At 50.8% G+C, this 17,872-nt stretch overlaps 1 protein-coding gene across 2 annotated transcripts in view; it reads right to left on the reverse strand.

Annotated features, from left to right (window-relative positions):
* Positions 1 to 17,872, reverse strand: part of POLA2 (DNA polymerase alpha 2, accessory subunit) — a 45,968-nt gene that overhangs the window by 12,115 nt on the left and 15,981 nt on the right. Inside the window, exons 13-14 of one of the 2 annotated variants that reach the window (XM_054982050.1) lie at positions 9,081 to 9,154; positions 5,018 to 5,126 (exon numbers count right to left, since the gene is read on the reverse strand). The exons of the other annotated variant lie outside the window; for it this stretch is intronic. Of the exons in view, the coding sequence (XP_054838025.1) occupies positions 5,018 to 5,126; positions 9,081 to 9,154 (183 nt within the window). The remainder of the gene's footprint in view (positions 1 to 5,017; positions 5,127 to 9,080; positions 9,155 to 17,872) is intronic. 2 annotated transcript variants of the gene reach the window in all.

The raw sequence follows: 17,872 nt of genomic DNA on the forward strand, positions 1-17,872 counted from the left end.
ATGTAATTCATCATTTGTAGCTTTGCTCAGCTGTCAGGTTGGCAGGGAGAACTGCCTATCAAGGTTATGTGGGCTAAGATTGGGGTTTCCACAGCAACAAAAAGGTCTGCAGACATTCTAGGCCTATGTTGCCTAGGGAATCAATGGATTGGCGCCAGCCTGTCTGACATCACAAAGCATTCATGAATCGAACAAATTGGCCCCAAAAGTCGTGGATTTCATAAAAACTGCGGCCCCATGAAATGCATTTTCACAATACACGAATCGGCCCAATTCTTCACAAAATTTGATTCATATTTTGATTCATGCCCATGTCTACTTGGGAGATATGGGTCCAAATTCACACTTATCCATAAAGCTTATGGGGCTAGTCACACACACTCTGTTTAACAGGATAACTCTGAGAATAAAATGGAGAAGGAAAAAGCTATTTATACTGGAGCTCCTCCAATTTAGATGACAGGTGGGAGGACAACAAATGTGACCAAGAAATATATTGTTGGGTGGTTCTTGTGTGGTGATGGAAGTTTGTATATTGACTGTTTTACTGATTTTGTATTTTGTTGTTTCCTTGAGTGGGAACATGTAAATCCCCAGAAAAATCAATAGTAAACTACAAAAAGCCAAAGGCACAGGGTGATTTGAAATAAACACTCTTTTCTCCCTTCTGCTTGAATAAAACTCTCATTGCTGTTCAGTAGACCTGGAAATGCCAATGAAATATTGTGTTTTCTGGAGAGCGTTGGGATACTTGCTCCTTCCCTGTCTCCAATCTTGACCTCTGTCATCTGTGTGAAGGGAGTAATACCAATCCTGCCTCGCAGCTTCCAGTGAGCATTGTGAGAAACACACTCCACAGTTACTACTGCTGTAGCATATTGCTCAAGTGGCTGGGTGCAAATCACCATTCTGCTGTGGGAATTCCACTACTGCCAAAGCTTAGTAGGTAGCCTTGGGTCAGTCACTCCTCTCAGCCCCAGTTCCCCAGCTGTTTGGGGAGACAATTACCACACTAGTCACCACTCTGAGTGGGGCACTAATCTCTCTAGAAAAGAGTTTAAGTCCCTGTTATTATTACTACTAGTTATTTCATTTTTCTTCATCTACAATATGTGAATGACAAATACTGGGACAAGCCATTCTCCTGGCCTAACATACCTGTCAAGATTATTGTGAGGACGAGCTAGAACAATGATGCCCAATGTGGCATCCACCACTGTTTCCTAGTACCCATTTGTTTATTCCCCAAAGTAAAGAGCCAACTCTGATTATCCTCTATCTCACTAGAGCAGGAGGTGCAACTGAAGACTGTGAGAAACATCTCTGATGGGTCTGCAAGGAGTACCCATGCAGAAAAAACTGCTCCTATCACAGAAGGATGTTTGGTTTGGAATTTTCCAACATTTTTGTAATTATTCATCATGGCAACCATTCTGTGACTGGTCCCATATCATATGGCAGCCATTTTGTGGTGCTGCCAACTACCCTCTCTCATAACTCCAGAAGTTCTCACTGGCTCATCAAGGTTGAGGACACACTTGTCTTCCACCTTTTCTCCATGGCGGCAAAATGGATACTATCCCAGTTTATCCGCATAACAAGGGTAAGATGAAAATGTGGCTTGCCCACATGGACCCAGTGAACTTCAGGGCTGAGCAGAGATTTGAACACAGGCCTCTCCCACCCAGTTTTATCCCTGTCAACTACACCTTTCAGGTCCTGCTGGATCCATCATGTAAACAAGCTACGACCAGGGCAAATAGACACAGCCCAAGGAACGCTGCAGAAATATTTTGTTTCTCCTGGGAAACTTGGGAGGCAGGAGAAGGGGAAGCACAGAGACTTGGGAAGGAACTGATCCCTGGCTTGTGTCAAGGGATTTCCCCACAAAGATAGCTGCTGAGGTTGCATAAGGCTCAAAGGCTTGGTTCTCTGCTACGTCTTAACTGCTCAAAGGAAGTCCCGGCTTTGTTTCTCATGGCAGAGAGTAATTGACATAAATTCCCGACAAGAGGCTCTGACAGGAAATGATCTTGTTTCCCAATAATACTTTTTTAAAAATCAGAAAAAACAGGCAAAAGCTGAGTCACTTTGTGTCTATTCCTGCCTCAGAAGGATTTTGAAAGATTATCTACCCTCATTTACTGCCTCGCCTTCTTCTTAGCCACACCCTGTTTCACTTTCCTTCCCGTCTCCCAAATGACCTGCAGCTAAAGGAAATTGGGGGAAGGGGGAGAGAAAACTGCTATTTTGGAAGAGCTTTGAGGAATTGCATCTGGTCTGCAAGCCACTGTTCATCCAATCAGTTAAAAACAGCCAAGAAGTATGCAGCTACTAGCAAAGCCAAGAGGAACTTGACCACCCACCCCAGCATCCAGCAAGCTCCGAAGTGCCACTTCCCCCTACAGAAACCTGTTATCCCAACTGCAGTCAACTAATCATTTGCTACTTGCTCCGAAGCTGCCAGCAGGACCTAGGCCTTTCTCAATAGCAGTGTCAGCTTTAGGGAACAGGTGGCTAGAGATGGGAAGGAGGTACAATGCTACTTTACTAAGGACAGGGGTCTGCAACCTATGGCTCTACAAGCCCACTGCGGCTCAATACAAAACCAAATAACATGGCTCTGTATGTGAAGTATGCAAAGGGAACGGCAGGTAAAGATTTTTATGGGACCAAAGGGCTTCTTGGAAATGCTTTACAGAAAGGAAAATGAGAAAGGTGAAACAGCTGCCAGTAATCCAAGCAGCAACCATGTTCATGTGCCAGTCTCCTAAAATCTGAGGGTGCTCCCAAGTAATTTACTACTTACTGTGAGACTTCCTGTGCTCCGCTTCTTAATAAAGGACTCATAACAGCCAGTGTTGGGCTGCAGAATGCTATGGATTATTAATCAGCATGGTTAATTATCAGTAAAGTGAAGCTGTGTATTTTCAAGTATACAAAGGGGGGCTCTTACACTGGCTGATCTTTTGTTCCAAATGTTGACACAGCTTGCCTATTTTCATCATACATTTACTGGACTTTGCGCTAGGTTTTTTCTGTAATTTAATGTGTAAATGCCTGCTTTAAAAAAAAGTGTATCTAGTGCTTTGTTGGTGGAACAGATTACTCTACCCAACACTGTTTGGATTTTGTTGCAGATATCAGCATGTTAGGGATGTTGTTTTCAGCACCCTAGCTCAAGTGTGCCTTGAGCCCATTTGGAGACAGGCTGGGTATAAAAATTTTCAACCAATTAATGCAGCACACCAAGCCAGGCCTCAAAACCTGGTGATTAGGATGCACAACATTTCTACGTGCTCCTTGAGCAGTAAGCAAAATCCATCAGCCTGAACAGCTCTCATTAAATAGGTAGACTCCCTCCCTGCCCATGGTAAAAGGGGGCTGAAGCAATGTACAGTATTGCTGGAACACTCAAAGCTGGGAAGATTTTTATTACAATGCCTCAAATTCCCACCAGAAATGGAAGGAAAGTCCCTGCTAGGCTGAGCAGATTACAGTGCAAAGCACAGCTGACCTTTCAGTTACCAGACCACTTACAAACCAGTGGCTCCTCCTGCTGGCTCTTCAAGGAAATAATGCTCCTTTAAGGGGGTTCAATTAAATCTAGCGCATTTTGAACCAAGTCACAAGTGTGGGCAAGGAAATCTCTTGCTTGAAAAGATATAAACTGGGGGCTTAATGGGCGCTACATAAGTGAGAAGGAGCCCCACAATTCTCAAAGGATTCCCTGTGGGTGGAGGTGAGAGATGGCTCTCCGATGTGACTTCACTCAATTCTCTTAAATACTCCCTGAAGAAGTGTGAGTGACATTGTTCTCTGGTCTTATAGTCCTACTTCATTGATTGTAATGTACTGTGCATATACTCTAATTTTGTAACTGCATTTTACTGCATTGTTGGTTATACATATTTTATACTGGTCTTACAGCATTGTTTTTAATTGTGTGATCCGTCTTGAGGCTCAGTGAGAAAGGCTTACTATAAATGAAGTAAACACACACACACACACTTTCCTTCAGCCAGGGATGAATGTACCAACGGCCACATTTGCCCAGAATAATTTTTAGCCAGATTAAATTATTTCTTGCCTTGAACCAGGAGAGACTTCATTCACAGTGCAGGTGGGGGGAAACCTAGTGGTAAGCCCCTCACAGAAGATATGATCCCACCACTGATCCAGACTAGTACAAAGCACCACAAGCGCAAAAAAGAAACATGTACAGTCAGGAGCCCTAGTGGGTTTAATGGCGTGTCTATAATCTTTCGATTAAAATAAAGTTTAAAAAAATGAAAAACATTTTAAATATTTCTGTTATTTTATGTTAACCTAACACAAGCAAAAGTTCAAATAGCTAGAGCCAGAACACAAGGTTAAATGGGATCTCAAGAGGATAACAACATCAAGGTAGGCTGGACCTGCCCAGGCCTGCCCTGAATTCCACCTCTGGTCATGACCCAGCCGAAACATTCAAGATATAACAGTACAATCCTAAGTAGAGTTACTCCCTTCGAAGCCCATTTTACTTCAATGCAGTTAGAAGAGTGCAACTCCCCTTAGGATGGCACTTATTTTCACGTTCCCTACACCCAATGACCTTCTATATATATATAGACGCCCCTGTTGAGAGTCTCCTTCATACACCATTGGAACCCCTTGCATTTTGCAAAGGATTGTGGGGTGGGGGAGTACATTCTTGAGTATGCACACTGTAATCCCACAGAGAACTGGCTGGGCCTGTTTGGTCTCGCTGTCGCCCCACAAGACACACCCAATGCTTCACCACAGCTGCAAGGCACGAAGGAAAATGCCACACAAGCTGATTGCCAGAGAGGTTGTCTGCCATTCCACACCTTCAGTGCAGAACCCTTGATAAGAATCTGAGCAATTCCAGAGTTCCAAGGAAGTTCAGTTTGAAAGCCACTGCCTTGGCAGGACTTGCAAGCAGAGACTCCCTATGGGGGGCTCCTCCTGCCTACAGTACACTAGGCCAGACTTCTTCAGTGGTGGGAAATACCTGCTTGTCCTCCTTTGACAGCTCATAACAGCTGAACGGCGGCTGTGGGTAGATGCAGTCGTGGTGCACGTCTCTCAGAGAAGGGACGATGACAAGGCGTGAGCCAGCACTGTGGGGGATGGGAGAAAAGAGATTTGCTAACACCAAATTTGAAGAGAGAATGGAGTGTTCTGGGGGGCTGTAATCTTTACAACAGTCCTGTAAATGAAACATCCCCACCCCATGTTACAAAGATACGAGGGAGACAGAGGCTGATTGACTCATTTCATTGTTGAGGCAAGACTCAAACCAGGGATGTTCTAACACTCTGCCTGACAAGATATTGGCAATCTGACTAAATATAGAGCTCAATGGACCAAAGGCCTGACTCAGAGCCAAATTACATTATTACAACAGCCACAAGTCCAACCCCGTGACAGCCGACACCATTTTAGAGGAGAATTTAGCAGTTTAAACATCTTCACAAGGGCCCAATCACCACGGTGTGGTGACATCGTGCCATCTCCCCCCCCATGCCTTTTCAAGTGCCAAAAAAGCCTCCCACAACTACTTTGACACTTAAAAAGGCATGGGGGGAGGAGAACAAGATTGCATGGTGCTGCTGTGTTGCTCCTCACAGTAATTTTTTAATGGCTAAATTCTCCTCAAAAATGAAATCGGCAGTCACGGGTTAGACCTGTGGCTGCCATGTGTAGCTCAGCTCTCTGTATAAACGCAGCTTAAAGATGAGGTTGTGGGTCAGTGATAGAGCCCTGCTTTGTATACAGAAGGTGACAAGTTCAAACCCAGGCATCTCAAGTAAAAGGATCTCAAATAGCAGGCATCAGGATAGACCTGAGAGCGTGAAGAGCAGCTGCCTATCAAGAACAGAAAGTACAGAGCTAGAAGGGCCAAAGATCCAATTCACTGAGGTGAGCCCAACTGCTCTGCTGAGCTGAGGCTGAACCCTTCCTTCAGCCTAAGAAGTCTTCTTCCAACTTTCTTGCGCAAAGTGGCAGGAACCAGCCCAGTATAAGGCAGCCATTCAGAACGCCATCTCTTAGCCATTATGTACCACCTGGCTCAGAATCCTCTCCATCCTCAGAACCCCACCCTTCCCTCTCCACCCCATATCCCCTAAGAGACGACTCTCCCAACATTTTGAGATCCACCAAGGAGCTGAGCTACATTCCTTACTCGCACAAACAACCATCAGTTCTGTTCAGAACACAGTATCTTCTGTTCTTTTTAATGGAGCCTCTCTTTTTTGTGTGTGTCCAAATGGAAACATTTGCAGCGCTGCCTTTGATGATGAATCACCCCAGGAGGAGAATCACGTCAATGACCGCTCAGATGCACAATCTTCATTGTGCCTTCAGTAATGAAAAAAGCCCGGACAGACACTGACCTGACACTAGCAGACGGCAAAGGCTGGCGTGAGATGAAAGGAAATGGGGATGCTTTGCACTCAACCCAAGGAAGGCAGAGGGGCGGAGGGAAGAGGATTGTTTTGTTCTTTGTTCTTTCCATCTCACTGGTAGCAAAACAGCAAGAAGAAGGCAACAGCCAGGACCACATTGAGTGCCTTGCCCTGCCTTCTAAGGCTTTTGTGAGGAACACCTCAGTGCCAGACACTGCCTTAGGCAGAAAATCCACAATGGGACCCTCTTCCACGCTCTGATTCATCGGGGTCCATCGCAGCGAGAAGTTCTCCTGCACTGATTACCACTGACAGCAATGGGGGCAATGCAAGAACACATTGGGCCAAGCCCATCATTCCCTCCAATACCCTTAACAGTGCCGGAAATCCACCACCTTATCTTGCCTAAGCCCTGCAGCTCTGTTGTGGGGTGGAAGTGCAGCGTTGCTTAGAACAGGATGGGAGGACCTGCATAAAGTCAATGGGAGGGAGAAAGAAGAGATCCGCACCTGAAAAGGGCTATCAGGCTTCCTAGCTAATGCATCTCAGCCCACTCAGCTGGGGCAATGTCACAAAGGACTTGCTACCACATTCACTGCTACACGGACAGGAGGAAGGTTAGTGCAGCTGTTTTTGAGAAGTGAGGGGGACTGGGATGAGTCCAGAACTCATTACCCCATTTCCAGCCCCAACACTTGAGGTGGTAAAAATGTGAGACTGGAGGAAGGCCTCACATTACCTCAGACTTGTAAATAATCTGTAAGCTGAACCACCCAAGGAGACTGGGAGGGTTACCCAGGGAGCCAGACACAGAGGCAACGCTGGTGTGTAAGAGCACCTGCTTTGTATGCAAGGATCTCCCAGGTAAAGGCTGTCTGGTAGTGGGTGCTGTGGAAGGCCTTTCTATGCCCTAGAGCAGTGATCCCCAGTATGGTGGTTGTGCTTCCTGGCAGCCACTTGCTTCTTCCCCAAAGCAAAGCCAATCCTGGCTATCCTCCACCTCACTGAAGCAGCTGGCATGCACCTCAGGGAGCATCACTTTTTGAGTCCACAGGGAGCACCCATTGGGAAACGGCTGCTCTGACATTTTGTGACAGACACCCCCCGCCCCCGGAGCAGCCATTTTGTCATCAGAACCCATTTTGCGGCTGTGTCCACTACCCTCTCTTAAAATTCCTGAAGTACTCACAGGGTTCAAAAAGGCTGGGACCTTAAATGCTGGTGTAACAACAACAACATTTGATTTATATACCGCCCTTCAGGACAACTTAATGCCCACTCAGTGTGGTTTACAAAGTATGTTATTATTATCCCCACAACTATCACCCTGTGATGTGGGTGGGGCTGAGAGAGCTCTGTGAGAGCTGTAACTGACCCAAGGTCACCCACTGATCTTAACCACTACACTAAACTGCTGTCAATCATAGCAGACCATAATAGGCTAAGCTGAACTTATGGTTCAACTTGTGTGTGTGTGTGTGTGTGTGTGTGTGTGTATGTGTGTGTGTGTGTGAGTGAGAGAGAGAGAGAGAGAGAGAGAGAGAGAGAGAGAGAGAGAGAGAGAGAGAGCTGGCTGGATGACCTTGGGCCAGTCACTCTTGCTCACCCTAATTTATGTCACAGGGCTGTTCTGAGGATAAAATGGAAGAATAATGCATGCTGAATAACGTATGCTGCCCTGGGCCCCTTAGAAATAAAAATGTGCTGAGTAAATATGGGTAATAATAACAACAACATTCAATTTATATACTGCCCTTCAGGATGACTTAACACCCACTCAGCGGTTTACAAAGTATGTCATTATTATCCCCACACCAACAAACACCCTGTGAGGTGGGTGGGGCTGAGAGAGCTCTGAAAGAGCTGTGACTGACCCAAGGTCACCGAGCTGGCTCCGAGTGGAGGAGTGGGGAATCAAACCCAGCTCTCCAGATTAGAGTCCCGTGCTCTTAACCACTACACATACTGGTAGCTAGTTGGGTTCTACAGAAAACTACCCTATATGCACACTGCTGAAAGAAAAGCCTTTCCTAAATTGGCACCTTATGAGGTTTTGCCCCTCTATTGCCTTTCTTGGGACACTGGAGAATTAGAAAAATACCTAGTGTATGAATAGGTATCACAGCTAAGATGGTTGCATGGAACCTCCATGTTCAGAACGCCGCAGAGCAGAAGATGCTGGGGGGAAGCAAGTATAGTGTGGGGGTTAGTGTTGGACTAGGATTGGGAACATCACAGATTCAAATCCTCGCTCTGCCATGGAAGCCTGCTAGGTGATCTTGGGCCAGTCACTCTCTCAGCCTAATCTACCTCACAGGATTACAGGAAAATACAATGATGTAAATTGGCTTGGGTTCCCCCTGGGGAGAAAAGTGGGATAAATAAATACTGCAAAGGGCTATTCCTTTTGTTTATGCTCTCCTTGTGGGATTCCTAGAGTCCTGGGGCTGGCCACTATGGGCTTTTAGCAGGGCTTTGTTACTGTTCTTCCCTCTTCAGTCAGCGATGATTAGCTTGCCTAGAAACTTGGGATTATGGGAATGGGTTTCCCGGCTGGCAGAAGGTGCAATTGCAGGACCTATACATTCAGAAATGCAAACACAGGAAACATGCGCATCCAGAAAAGATATCTAGCTAGCCCTGAAGGACAAATCAAAGCCTTACCTCTTTGTATTGTCTATTATTGACTTCATGCACACCTTGAAGACATCTTCAAATGAGGCCGTAAGCTGATAATTCTAAAGGAAACAAACAAAAGAGCCGCACAATTTTCAGCTATGGTAAACCAAAGGCCATTGAAGTTGGTGAGCTCTTTAAGCCAAGGAAAATGGGTGCACGCACACATATTTATTTTAAAATATTTATATTCTGCTTTATCTCTCTAGATTTAATGTGGCCAACAGAGGAACAAGGTACAAATATGAGTTTCTATCACACACGAGATTCCCAGGGGCATTTCCCAGAGTCTTTCAAACTCCTGTTTACAACACTTCCCAGAGCCAAAACACACGTTAAGAAAAAACTAGGTTCAGCACGTGTTCTCTTACCTCAAGGTTTGCCGGGATCTGTAGGAGTCCTGGAAGCTTAAAGTAGGCGTCCTGGAAGCTTAAAGATCTGTAGGGGTCCTGGAAGCTTAAAGTCCTGGAAGCTTAAAGGATCTGTAAGCGTCCTGGAAGCTTAAAGGCGTCCTGGAAGCTTAAAGCTTAAAATACAGGCGCCTGTATTTCCCTTTCCCTTTTTGCTGCTCTGTAAATGCTAAACTTTAAGCTTCCAGGACGCCTACAGATCCCAGCAAACCTTGAGGTAAGAGAACACGTGCTGAACCTAGGTTTTTTTTTGTCAGGGCTTGCCACCGCTGCCACTGGGCGTGGCACTGGGCGGTCTGCTCCTGACGTCATAGGGGGGCCAGGGATTCTGCAGGACCCTGCTCTGTGGAAGGAGGGGCGGTATACCTCACCCAGACTCCCTCTCAGTCCACTCGCTGGCCTGCTCAACCTGACCTGCTTACCCTCTGCGTACTCTTTCACTTGCTCCTCCCAGAGCTCTCCTCCAAACCTCCACGCTTGCATCGCACCGCTCTTGCTCCACATCATCACTCCCTACTCACACCCACCACCCCAGGGCTCTTCCCAGCCAGCTTTTATAGGGCTTCCTTCTACTGTCCCACCCCTCTTCCAGCCTGGTCTTGGGCTGCACCAAGCAGTTGCAGCTGGGGTAGCTGATCTGGCCCCACTGACCAGCACCAGCTGTGCCTTGTTCCCTGGCTGCCCAGCCTCCCTGCCTTGGCTGATTGCTGCAGGCCTGTCCAGCTGCAGTCCCCTGGCTAGCAGCCCGGCCTGCCTGGCTGAGCTGATGGCTGAAGGTGGGTCCAGCTGCGGCTCCTTGGCTGGTTGCCCAGGGCTCCCTGCAGAGTGCCTCCAATAGCCCCACCTGGAGTGGCTTGGCTTTTGGCAACTCCTGGGCCAGGCTACTATTTTCTAGCTGGGGCGTGGCTTTGGGTTGTTGGGGCTGCTGCTGCTTCTCCTCCTCAGGTAAGGTTTTTGGGTGGGTGACTGCTGGGCCCCCAATCCCTCTGCCCTTGCCCCCTTCTGCCTTGCTTAGTCCCCTTTCCTTCCCCAGGGGAGTGGGACTCGCTGGCCTCCTTCTGTCTCCCCCTGCCTCCTGAGGCCCTGGGCCTTTGCCCCTTGCCACTGGCACAGGCAGGTTCTGGCTCCATTTGCCCAAGGGAGGGGTTGACCTGCTGTCCCCCGGCTGCGCCCTCTGCTTGCCAGTCAGACCGGTTGACCTACTGTCTGCTGGCTGACCAGTTGACCTGCTGGCTGCTGGCTGCCCCCTCTGTTTGCCCGTCGGCCCGGCTGACCTGCTATTCCCTCTTGTCAAGTCTGGGGGCTGAGGCTCAGACCCCGGACACACCCCCCCACTTGGCTTTGAGTTGTGGGGGTCCGGTTCAGCCTCGAACATGCGGGACATGAAGTCCGCGTCCACATGCCGTACCCCCTGGCGGTATTTGATGGTGAATTGGAAGGGTAGGAGGGAGAGGTACCACCGCAGCACCCTGGGGTTGTGCGCCTTCATGCGATGGAGCCACTGCAGGGGTGCATGGTCTGTCAGCAGTACAAAGGGGTTGTTGGCCAGGTAGTACTGCAGGGCCCCCACTGCCCACTTGACCGCTAGGGCCTCCCGCTCCACTGTGGCATAGCGCTTCTCGGCGGGCTGGAGCTTCCGGCTTAGGAACAGAATTGGGACATCCACGCCATCCCGCTCCTGGGTCAGCACAGCCCCGAGGCCGGTGTCCGAGGCGTCTGTGGCCAGTGTGAAGGGCTGGTCAAAGTCCGGGTTCCATAGGGCCGTGGCATTGGAGAGGGCTAACCGCAGGTCCTTAAAAGCTGCTTCTAGATCTGGGGTCCACCGGACTTGGTTGGGCAGCCCCTTCCTTAAGCTGTCCGTCAGGGGCGCCGCTCGGGAGGCAAAGTGGGGGATGAACCGCCCGTAATACCCCAGCAGTCCTAGGAATCGCCGAACCTGCTTCTTGGTCTTGGGCTGTGGGGCGTCGGCTATTGAGGCCACCTTGTCCGGTGGTGGCCTGACTCGTCCTCCCCCGACCACAAAGCCCAGGTATTGGAGTTCCTGGAACCCCAGGTGGCTCTTTTTTGGGTTCGCCCTTAGTCCAGCTCGTTGGAGGGCCCTTAAGACGGCTTCCAGGTGTTGGAGGTGGGTGGGCCAGTCGGGGCTGAAGATAATAATATCATCAATGTACGCCATGGCGTACGCCCGGCACTCTCCCAGCACCTGGTCCACCAGCCGCTGAAAGGTGGCTGCTGCCCCATGCAGGCCAAACGGCATCTTCTTGAATTGGAAGAGGCCTTGGGGGGTGGCAAAGGCCGTCTTCTCCCGGTCCTCCGGCCGTACGGGCACCTGCCAGTAGCCCTTTGTTAAGTCCAGGGCCGACAGGTAGCGGGCGGACCCCAGGTGGTCCACCAGCACGTCTGCTCGGGGCATGGGGTAGGCGTCGAACTGGGCCACCTTATTCAGTTCACGATAGTCAATGCAAAACCGGGTGGTCCCATCTGGCTTGGGCACCAGGACTATCGGGCTCCTCCAGGCACTTCGTGAGGGTTCGATTACACCCAGCCGGAGCATCTCGTTTGTCTCCTTCTCCACTGCCTCCCACCGCTTCCTGGGGATGGGGCGCCAGGTAGCCCGGGCTGTCTGCCCCGGGCTGGTTGGGATGGCATGTTGAATCAGGCTGGTGCTGCCCGGCCTGCGGGAGAAGACCCCGGTAACCCGTGCACAGAGGTCTCGTAGCTGGGCCCGTTGAGCTGGATCAAGCTGGGGGTCTACCTTGGGCTCCTCGAACTCCGGGGCTTCGGAGGTCCATGGCAGCTCACTGTCAGGAAGCTCCAACGGGTCCTCAGCCACGTCACACTCCTCTTCTGGGCGCTCATGCCACCGCTTCAGGAGATTCACGTGCAGGGTCCTCCGCCGACGCCGGCCAACCCCACACTGGACTTCGTAAGTAGTGGGGCCCAGCACCCTCCGAATTGGGTAGGGGCCCCTCCATGGGTCCCCTTCCTCTCTGGGGAATACCGAGTGGTGCACCAGGACCTTCTCTCCCGCCTGGAAGGCCCTCATCCGTGCACCCCGGTCGTAGGTGGCTTTCTGCTTCGCCTGGGTGCGAGTCAGTCTGCGGTTCGCCTCGGCTTGGGACTGTTGCACCCGGTTACGGAGTTGGCTTATGTACTCCCGTGCGGTGGGCGCAGGGCTGCTGGCCTGGGGCGCCCAGCGTTCTGTCAGCCGGGAGAGCATCCCTCTTGGCTTGCGCCCATACAGCAGCTCGAACGGGCTGAAGCCAGTGGAGGCCTGCGGGGTCTCCCTGAGGGCAAACATGAGTGGGTCGATGTACAGGTCCCACTGATGAGGCTTCTCCCGTGTCATCTTTTTCAGGGCCTCTTTGATGGTCTGGTTCAGCCGCTCTGCCAAACCGTCTGTCTGAGGGTGGTAAGCCGAGGTGAACACCTGCCGGATCCCCAAACTCTGGCAGAGTTGGCGCATGGCGGTGGCACGGAACGGGCCTCCTCGATCTGTCAAGATTTCATCCGGCAGCCCCACCATCGCGAAGAACTTGGACAGTGCCCGGACCACCCCCGGGGTCTGCATGGTCCTCAGCGGGATGACCTCAGGGAACCGTGTGGCGTAGTCCACAATCACCAGGGCAAAGCGGTGGCCCCGGGGTGTGCGTGGCAGCGGTCCGATGAAGTCCATCGCGATGCGTTGGAAGGGCGTCCCCATGACGGGTAGTGGGGAGAGGGGGGCCTTCGGTGGGCGGCGGGCTGCCACCCGCTGGCAGGTGGGACACGAACGGCAGTGGGCCTTCACGTCGGCATTCACGGAGGGCCAGTAGAACTGCTCAAGGATCTTCTTCAGGGTCTTGTGGTGCCCCAGATGCCCGGCCCACGCATGCTCATGGGCCGTGCGGAGGACTTCGGCCCGGTAGGCAGTCGGCACCAATAGCTGGCGGACCTCCCCCTGGCCACTTGGGGCGCGAGCTATGCGAACCCAAACCCCTCCTTGCTTCTCGATGCGCGGGAGCCGTTGGGACCTCCGCTCATCCCGCACTAGCTCCTCCTCACGAGCTGCCGTCTCTCGTAAGCGCTGCAAGGACTCATCTGTCCCTTGGGCGTCACAGAATGGGCGATCGGCCGGGGGCCCAGCTGGGTCTCCAGTCCGTGGTTCTGCCCCTGGTCTGGTAGAGGGACCCTCTCCCGGGTCGTCGGCCTCCTCCACTTGCAGAGCGGTGGCAACTTGGGGGTCTGTCAATTCCCCTGCTGCCTTCAGCCGAGACCCGGCGATCCCTGGGGTGTCTCCTCCCAATTTCTTCGCTGCCTGCTGGAGGAGCCTGAAGAACCCCGGGGCATCTCTTCCCAGCAGCATTGGCACGGGTAGGTGAGCTAACTGGGCAACTTCCATTTGGTGGCGGACCCCTAGGTACTCTATCGTGATTAGGGCCGTAGGGTACGGCTGGGTGCGGCCCATCACATCCGTCACCGGGATCCAGCGGTGCACTGGGGTAGCAGCTGGGAGGAGCTGGGGCCGAATTGCTGAGACTGCACTCCCAGTGTCTAACAGGGCTTGTAGGATCAGCCGGCCTATCTTCACGGTGGCGCATAGACTCTGCACCTGCTTGCCAGGCGGTGGGTTATTTTCCCAAACGAGGGCACAAACCCTTGGCAAGGCCTCCGTGAGCGCGCCGGCTTGCAACCGCAGCTCCGCTGTCTGTGCTAGTTCCACTGGAGCGGCTGGGTAGGCTGCCTCCAGCTTTCCCCACATCCTATCCTGGCATTCCTCCAGCCACAGTCCAAGCTCCGCTGGGGTGGCGGCCTTGGGAGGCCGCCCCTTGACTGGCGCCTGCGTTGGAACGTCTCTCCCCGTACGGGCCACCAACTTGTCAGGGCTTGCCACCGCTGCCACTGGGCGTGGCACTGGGCGGTCTGCTCCTGACGTCATAGGGGGGCCAGGGATTCTGCAGGACCCTGCTCTGTGGAAGGAGGGGCGGTATACCTCACCCAGACTCCCTCTCAGTCCACTCGCTGGCCTGCTCAACCTGACCTGCTTACCCTCTGCGTACTCTTTCACTTGCTCCTCCCAGAGCTCTCCTCCAAACCTCCACGCTTGCATCGCACCGCTCTTGCTCCACATCATCACTCCCTACTCACACCCACCACCCCAGGGCTCTTCCCAGCCAGCTTTTATAGGGCTTCCTTCTACTGTCCCACCCCTCTTCCAGCCTGGTCTTGGGCTGCACCAAGCAGTTGCAGCTGGGGTAGCTGATCTGGCCCCACTGACCAGCACCAGCTGTGCCTTGTTCCCTGGCTGCCCAGCCTCCCTGCCTTGGCTGATTGCTGCAGGCCTGTCCAGCTGCAGTCCCCTGGCTAGCAGCCCGGCCTGCCTGGCTGAGCTGATGGCTGAAGGTGGGTCCAGCTGCGGCTCCTTGGCTGGTTGCCCAGGGCTCCCTGCAGAGTGCCTCCAATAGCCCCACCTGGAGTGGCTTGGCTTTTGGCAACTCCTGGGCCAGGCTACTATTTTCTAGCTGGGGCGTGGCTTTGGGTTGTTGGGGCTGCTGCTGCTTCTCCTCCTCAGGTAAGGTTTTTGGGTGGGTGACTGCTGGGCCCCCAATCCCTCTGCCCTTGCCCCCTTCTGCCTTGCTTAGTCCCCTTTCCTTCCCCAGGGGAGTGGGACTCGCTGGCCTCCTTCTGTCTCCCCCTGCCTCCTGAGGCCCTGGGCCTTTGCCCCTTGCCACTGGCACAGGCAGGTTCTGGCTCCATTTGCCCAAGGGAGGGGTTGACCTGCTGTCCCCCGGCTGCGCCCTCTGCTTGCCAGTCAGACCGGTTGACCTACTGTCTGCTGGCTGACCAGTTGACCTGCTGGCTGCTGGCTGCCCCCTCTGTTTGCCCGTCGGCCCGGCTGACCTGCTATTCCCTCTTGTCAAGTCTGGGGGCTGAGGCTCAGACCCCGGACATTTTTAACGTGTGTTTTGGCTCCCAGTCTTTAAATGAAGTCACTTATGATGTTCTCATAGAGTCTTCATTCTGAAGCTACCAGAGCAGTGAGGTTAGACACACACGATCCCATACTGTGTTGAGTAACATCCGAGCTGTGTAATGCTAAACAAAATGTGCAAGTCTGTGAGCTTCAGACTTTTGGCTTAGTGAACTGCCAGAGGGTCTCTGTGCTCAGACTCTTCAAATCTTTCCAAAGCCGTTCAAAACCTGTATCGTAACCCATAGCCGTTCATAACCCAGCAAAGTGGAAGCATATGGAACTGCTTGACAATTCTGAGTGGGAACATAAAACCTTGAATATCTCCTCCTTAGCCAAACTGACCTGCTGTTAAAAAGGTTGTGCGGGAACAACTACCTATGGAGACAAGAGTGTAAACAGAGAGGGCTTTTTCTCCATTATGTTTCAGAACAACAAACGTCAAAGAGTCCAACCATATGTATTTGTTGAAGCGTTGTAACCAATAAAATATTATACAGTCCAATAAAATATTATACAATCGCTGTGTGCTTTTAATCCCTTCAAGGAAAGGGAGCCAATTATCTGTAAAGTTTCCCAGTATGGGTAGGATTCTCCATACCTTTCAACTGCCATAGCTTGCTGGATCTTATAGTACCAGGCTGAAATAGTAAGGAGGATTTTCTGTTTCCATTTTGAACTATTTTTTAAATTTGGCAGCCACCCAAAGTAAGTGTATAAGTTGTCACTTTATTGGAGGAATCTGTTTCTCATCTGTAAGTACCAACAGGATTATGGTTGTTGGGGGTTTTCCGGGCTGTATTGCCGTGGTCTTGGCATTGTAGTTCCTGACGTTTCGCCAGCAGCTGTGGCTGGCATCTTAGTGACACTGAGAGATCTCCGTCTTTCGGTGCTACACCTCTGAAGATGCCAGCCACAGCTGCTGGCGAAACGTCAGGAACTACAATGCCAAGACCACGGCAATACAGCCCGGAAAACCCACAACAACCATCATTCTCCGGCCGTGAAAGCCTTCGACAATACAACCAACAGGATTATTTAGGACTGAAGGAGAATAGAGTGCCCTCTGATATTCTGAATATGATAGTTAATTTGGTTCCAAAAACACTGAATTTTGGTACAGAGCCACCAGGTACAATTAAAACTACCCACTTCCCTGCACTTTCTCCAACACAGAGATGAGTATCCTTTGTGAATATGTTGCGCCATTCAAAGGTCAGGTACCATTGTGTAAAGATTTTAAGTGAGAGTTCCCTTATATTAAAAATAAGCAGAGAAGGAGAGTGAGTTACACCATATATGAAACCATACTTAAGAGTCAAAAGGCAAGCCAATGTGTTTTTCCTGTATATACACATAAGTGGGAACCACCAGCCAAAAATGTCATTTATTGGTTAAAACAGACTTGATTATTATAAAGTAGTAACTGTTGCTGTAATTGCTTTTTTTCCTTGCTTCTTCTGTCTTATGTAAACTGCAAAAATAGGCTTGGCTCCATCTAGTTGTACCATTGGGGCCTTTTGTTTAATGTAACATTTGAGGGACTGATATTTAAATGTTTAAAATGAAGTTCCTATAGTTTCCAAAACTAGCATGCCAATTAATGACCACTGCCACCCTGAAAAGATCCATATGGGGCAAATAATATGGGCAAGACATATTTTGACAGTCATGGGACCACAAGGCATATGCTCTCGCAGAACCTTCACCTTCAGCAGAAGCCAGTGAGTTCAGACCGCATGTATAATCCTAAACAAGCCCAGACAGCTTCCCAAATACCACCTTAAACGCAAAGAGACACCTGTGCTTCTTCTCGTCATCCTATTGCTCCTTGGCACTGTATTTGCTCTAGATTTGAAAATAGGGTTGACATCACTAAATGGGACCTTTTGCATGTCAAACAGCAAGCTGAGTTGCCAAAGAGCTGGTTCACTGCCTTTAGTTCCAATAGGCCTGGAAAACTCCAATGGGGATGAGCAACGTTCAGTGATGGTTCTAAGGTGCTTAAGAACAGTTGGCCAATTTTCCCTTAACGTGTCATCTTAATATAGCCAGCAACCACATCTCATCCCCATAGCACATTAGAATGACTGCTCCTCCTCTCTGACCACACAGGAGATGTGTGATACGCAAGTGGTTCATGATGAAGGGGACTCCGGTTGCTGAGGCCAAGGCTTGGATCCTACACAGAGCAAGTAGAGTTGCTCTGCATAGATGGTGGTTTTTCTGCCCCCACGGTCACGGTCTTGTACCTCTGGGGGTCAGTTGACCCCCACAGGATCATCATGGGGGGTTAAAGTGGAGGGGGGGCTGCAGTGTGAGAGGAATGAACTTGCAAAATTTCCTCCCACCACAAACATAAAGGGCACCTAAGATCCAAGTCCAACTTGTGATGCTGGGCATGGCAACATAGGTTTTTG

Source organism: Eublepharis macularius, chromosome 1 (assembly GCF_028583425.1).
Source record: "Eublepharis macularius isolate TG4126 chromosome 1, MPM_Emac_v1.0, whole genome shotgun sequence".
Taxonomy (NCBI): Eukaryota; Metazoa; Chordata; class Lepidosauria; order Squamata; family Eublepharidae; genus Eublepharis; species Eublepharis macularius.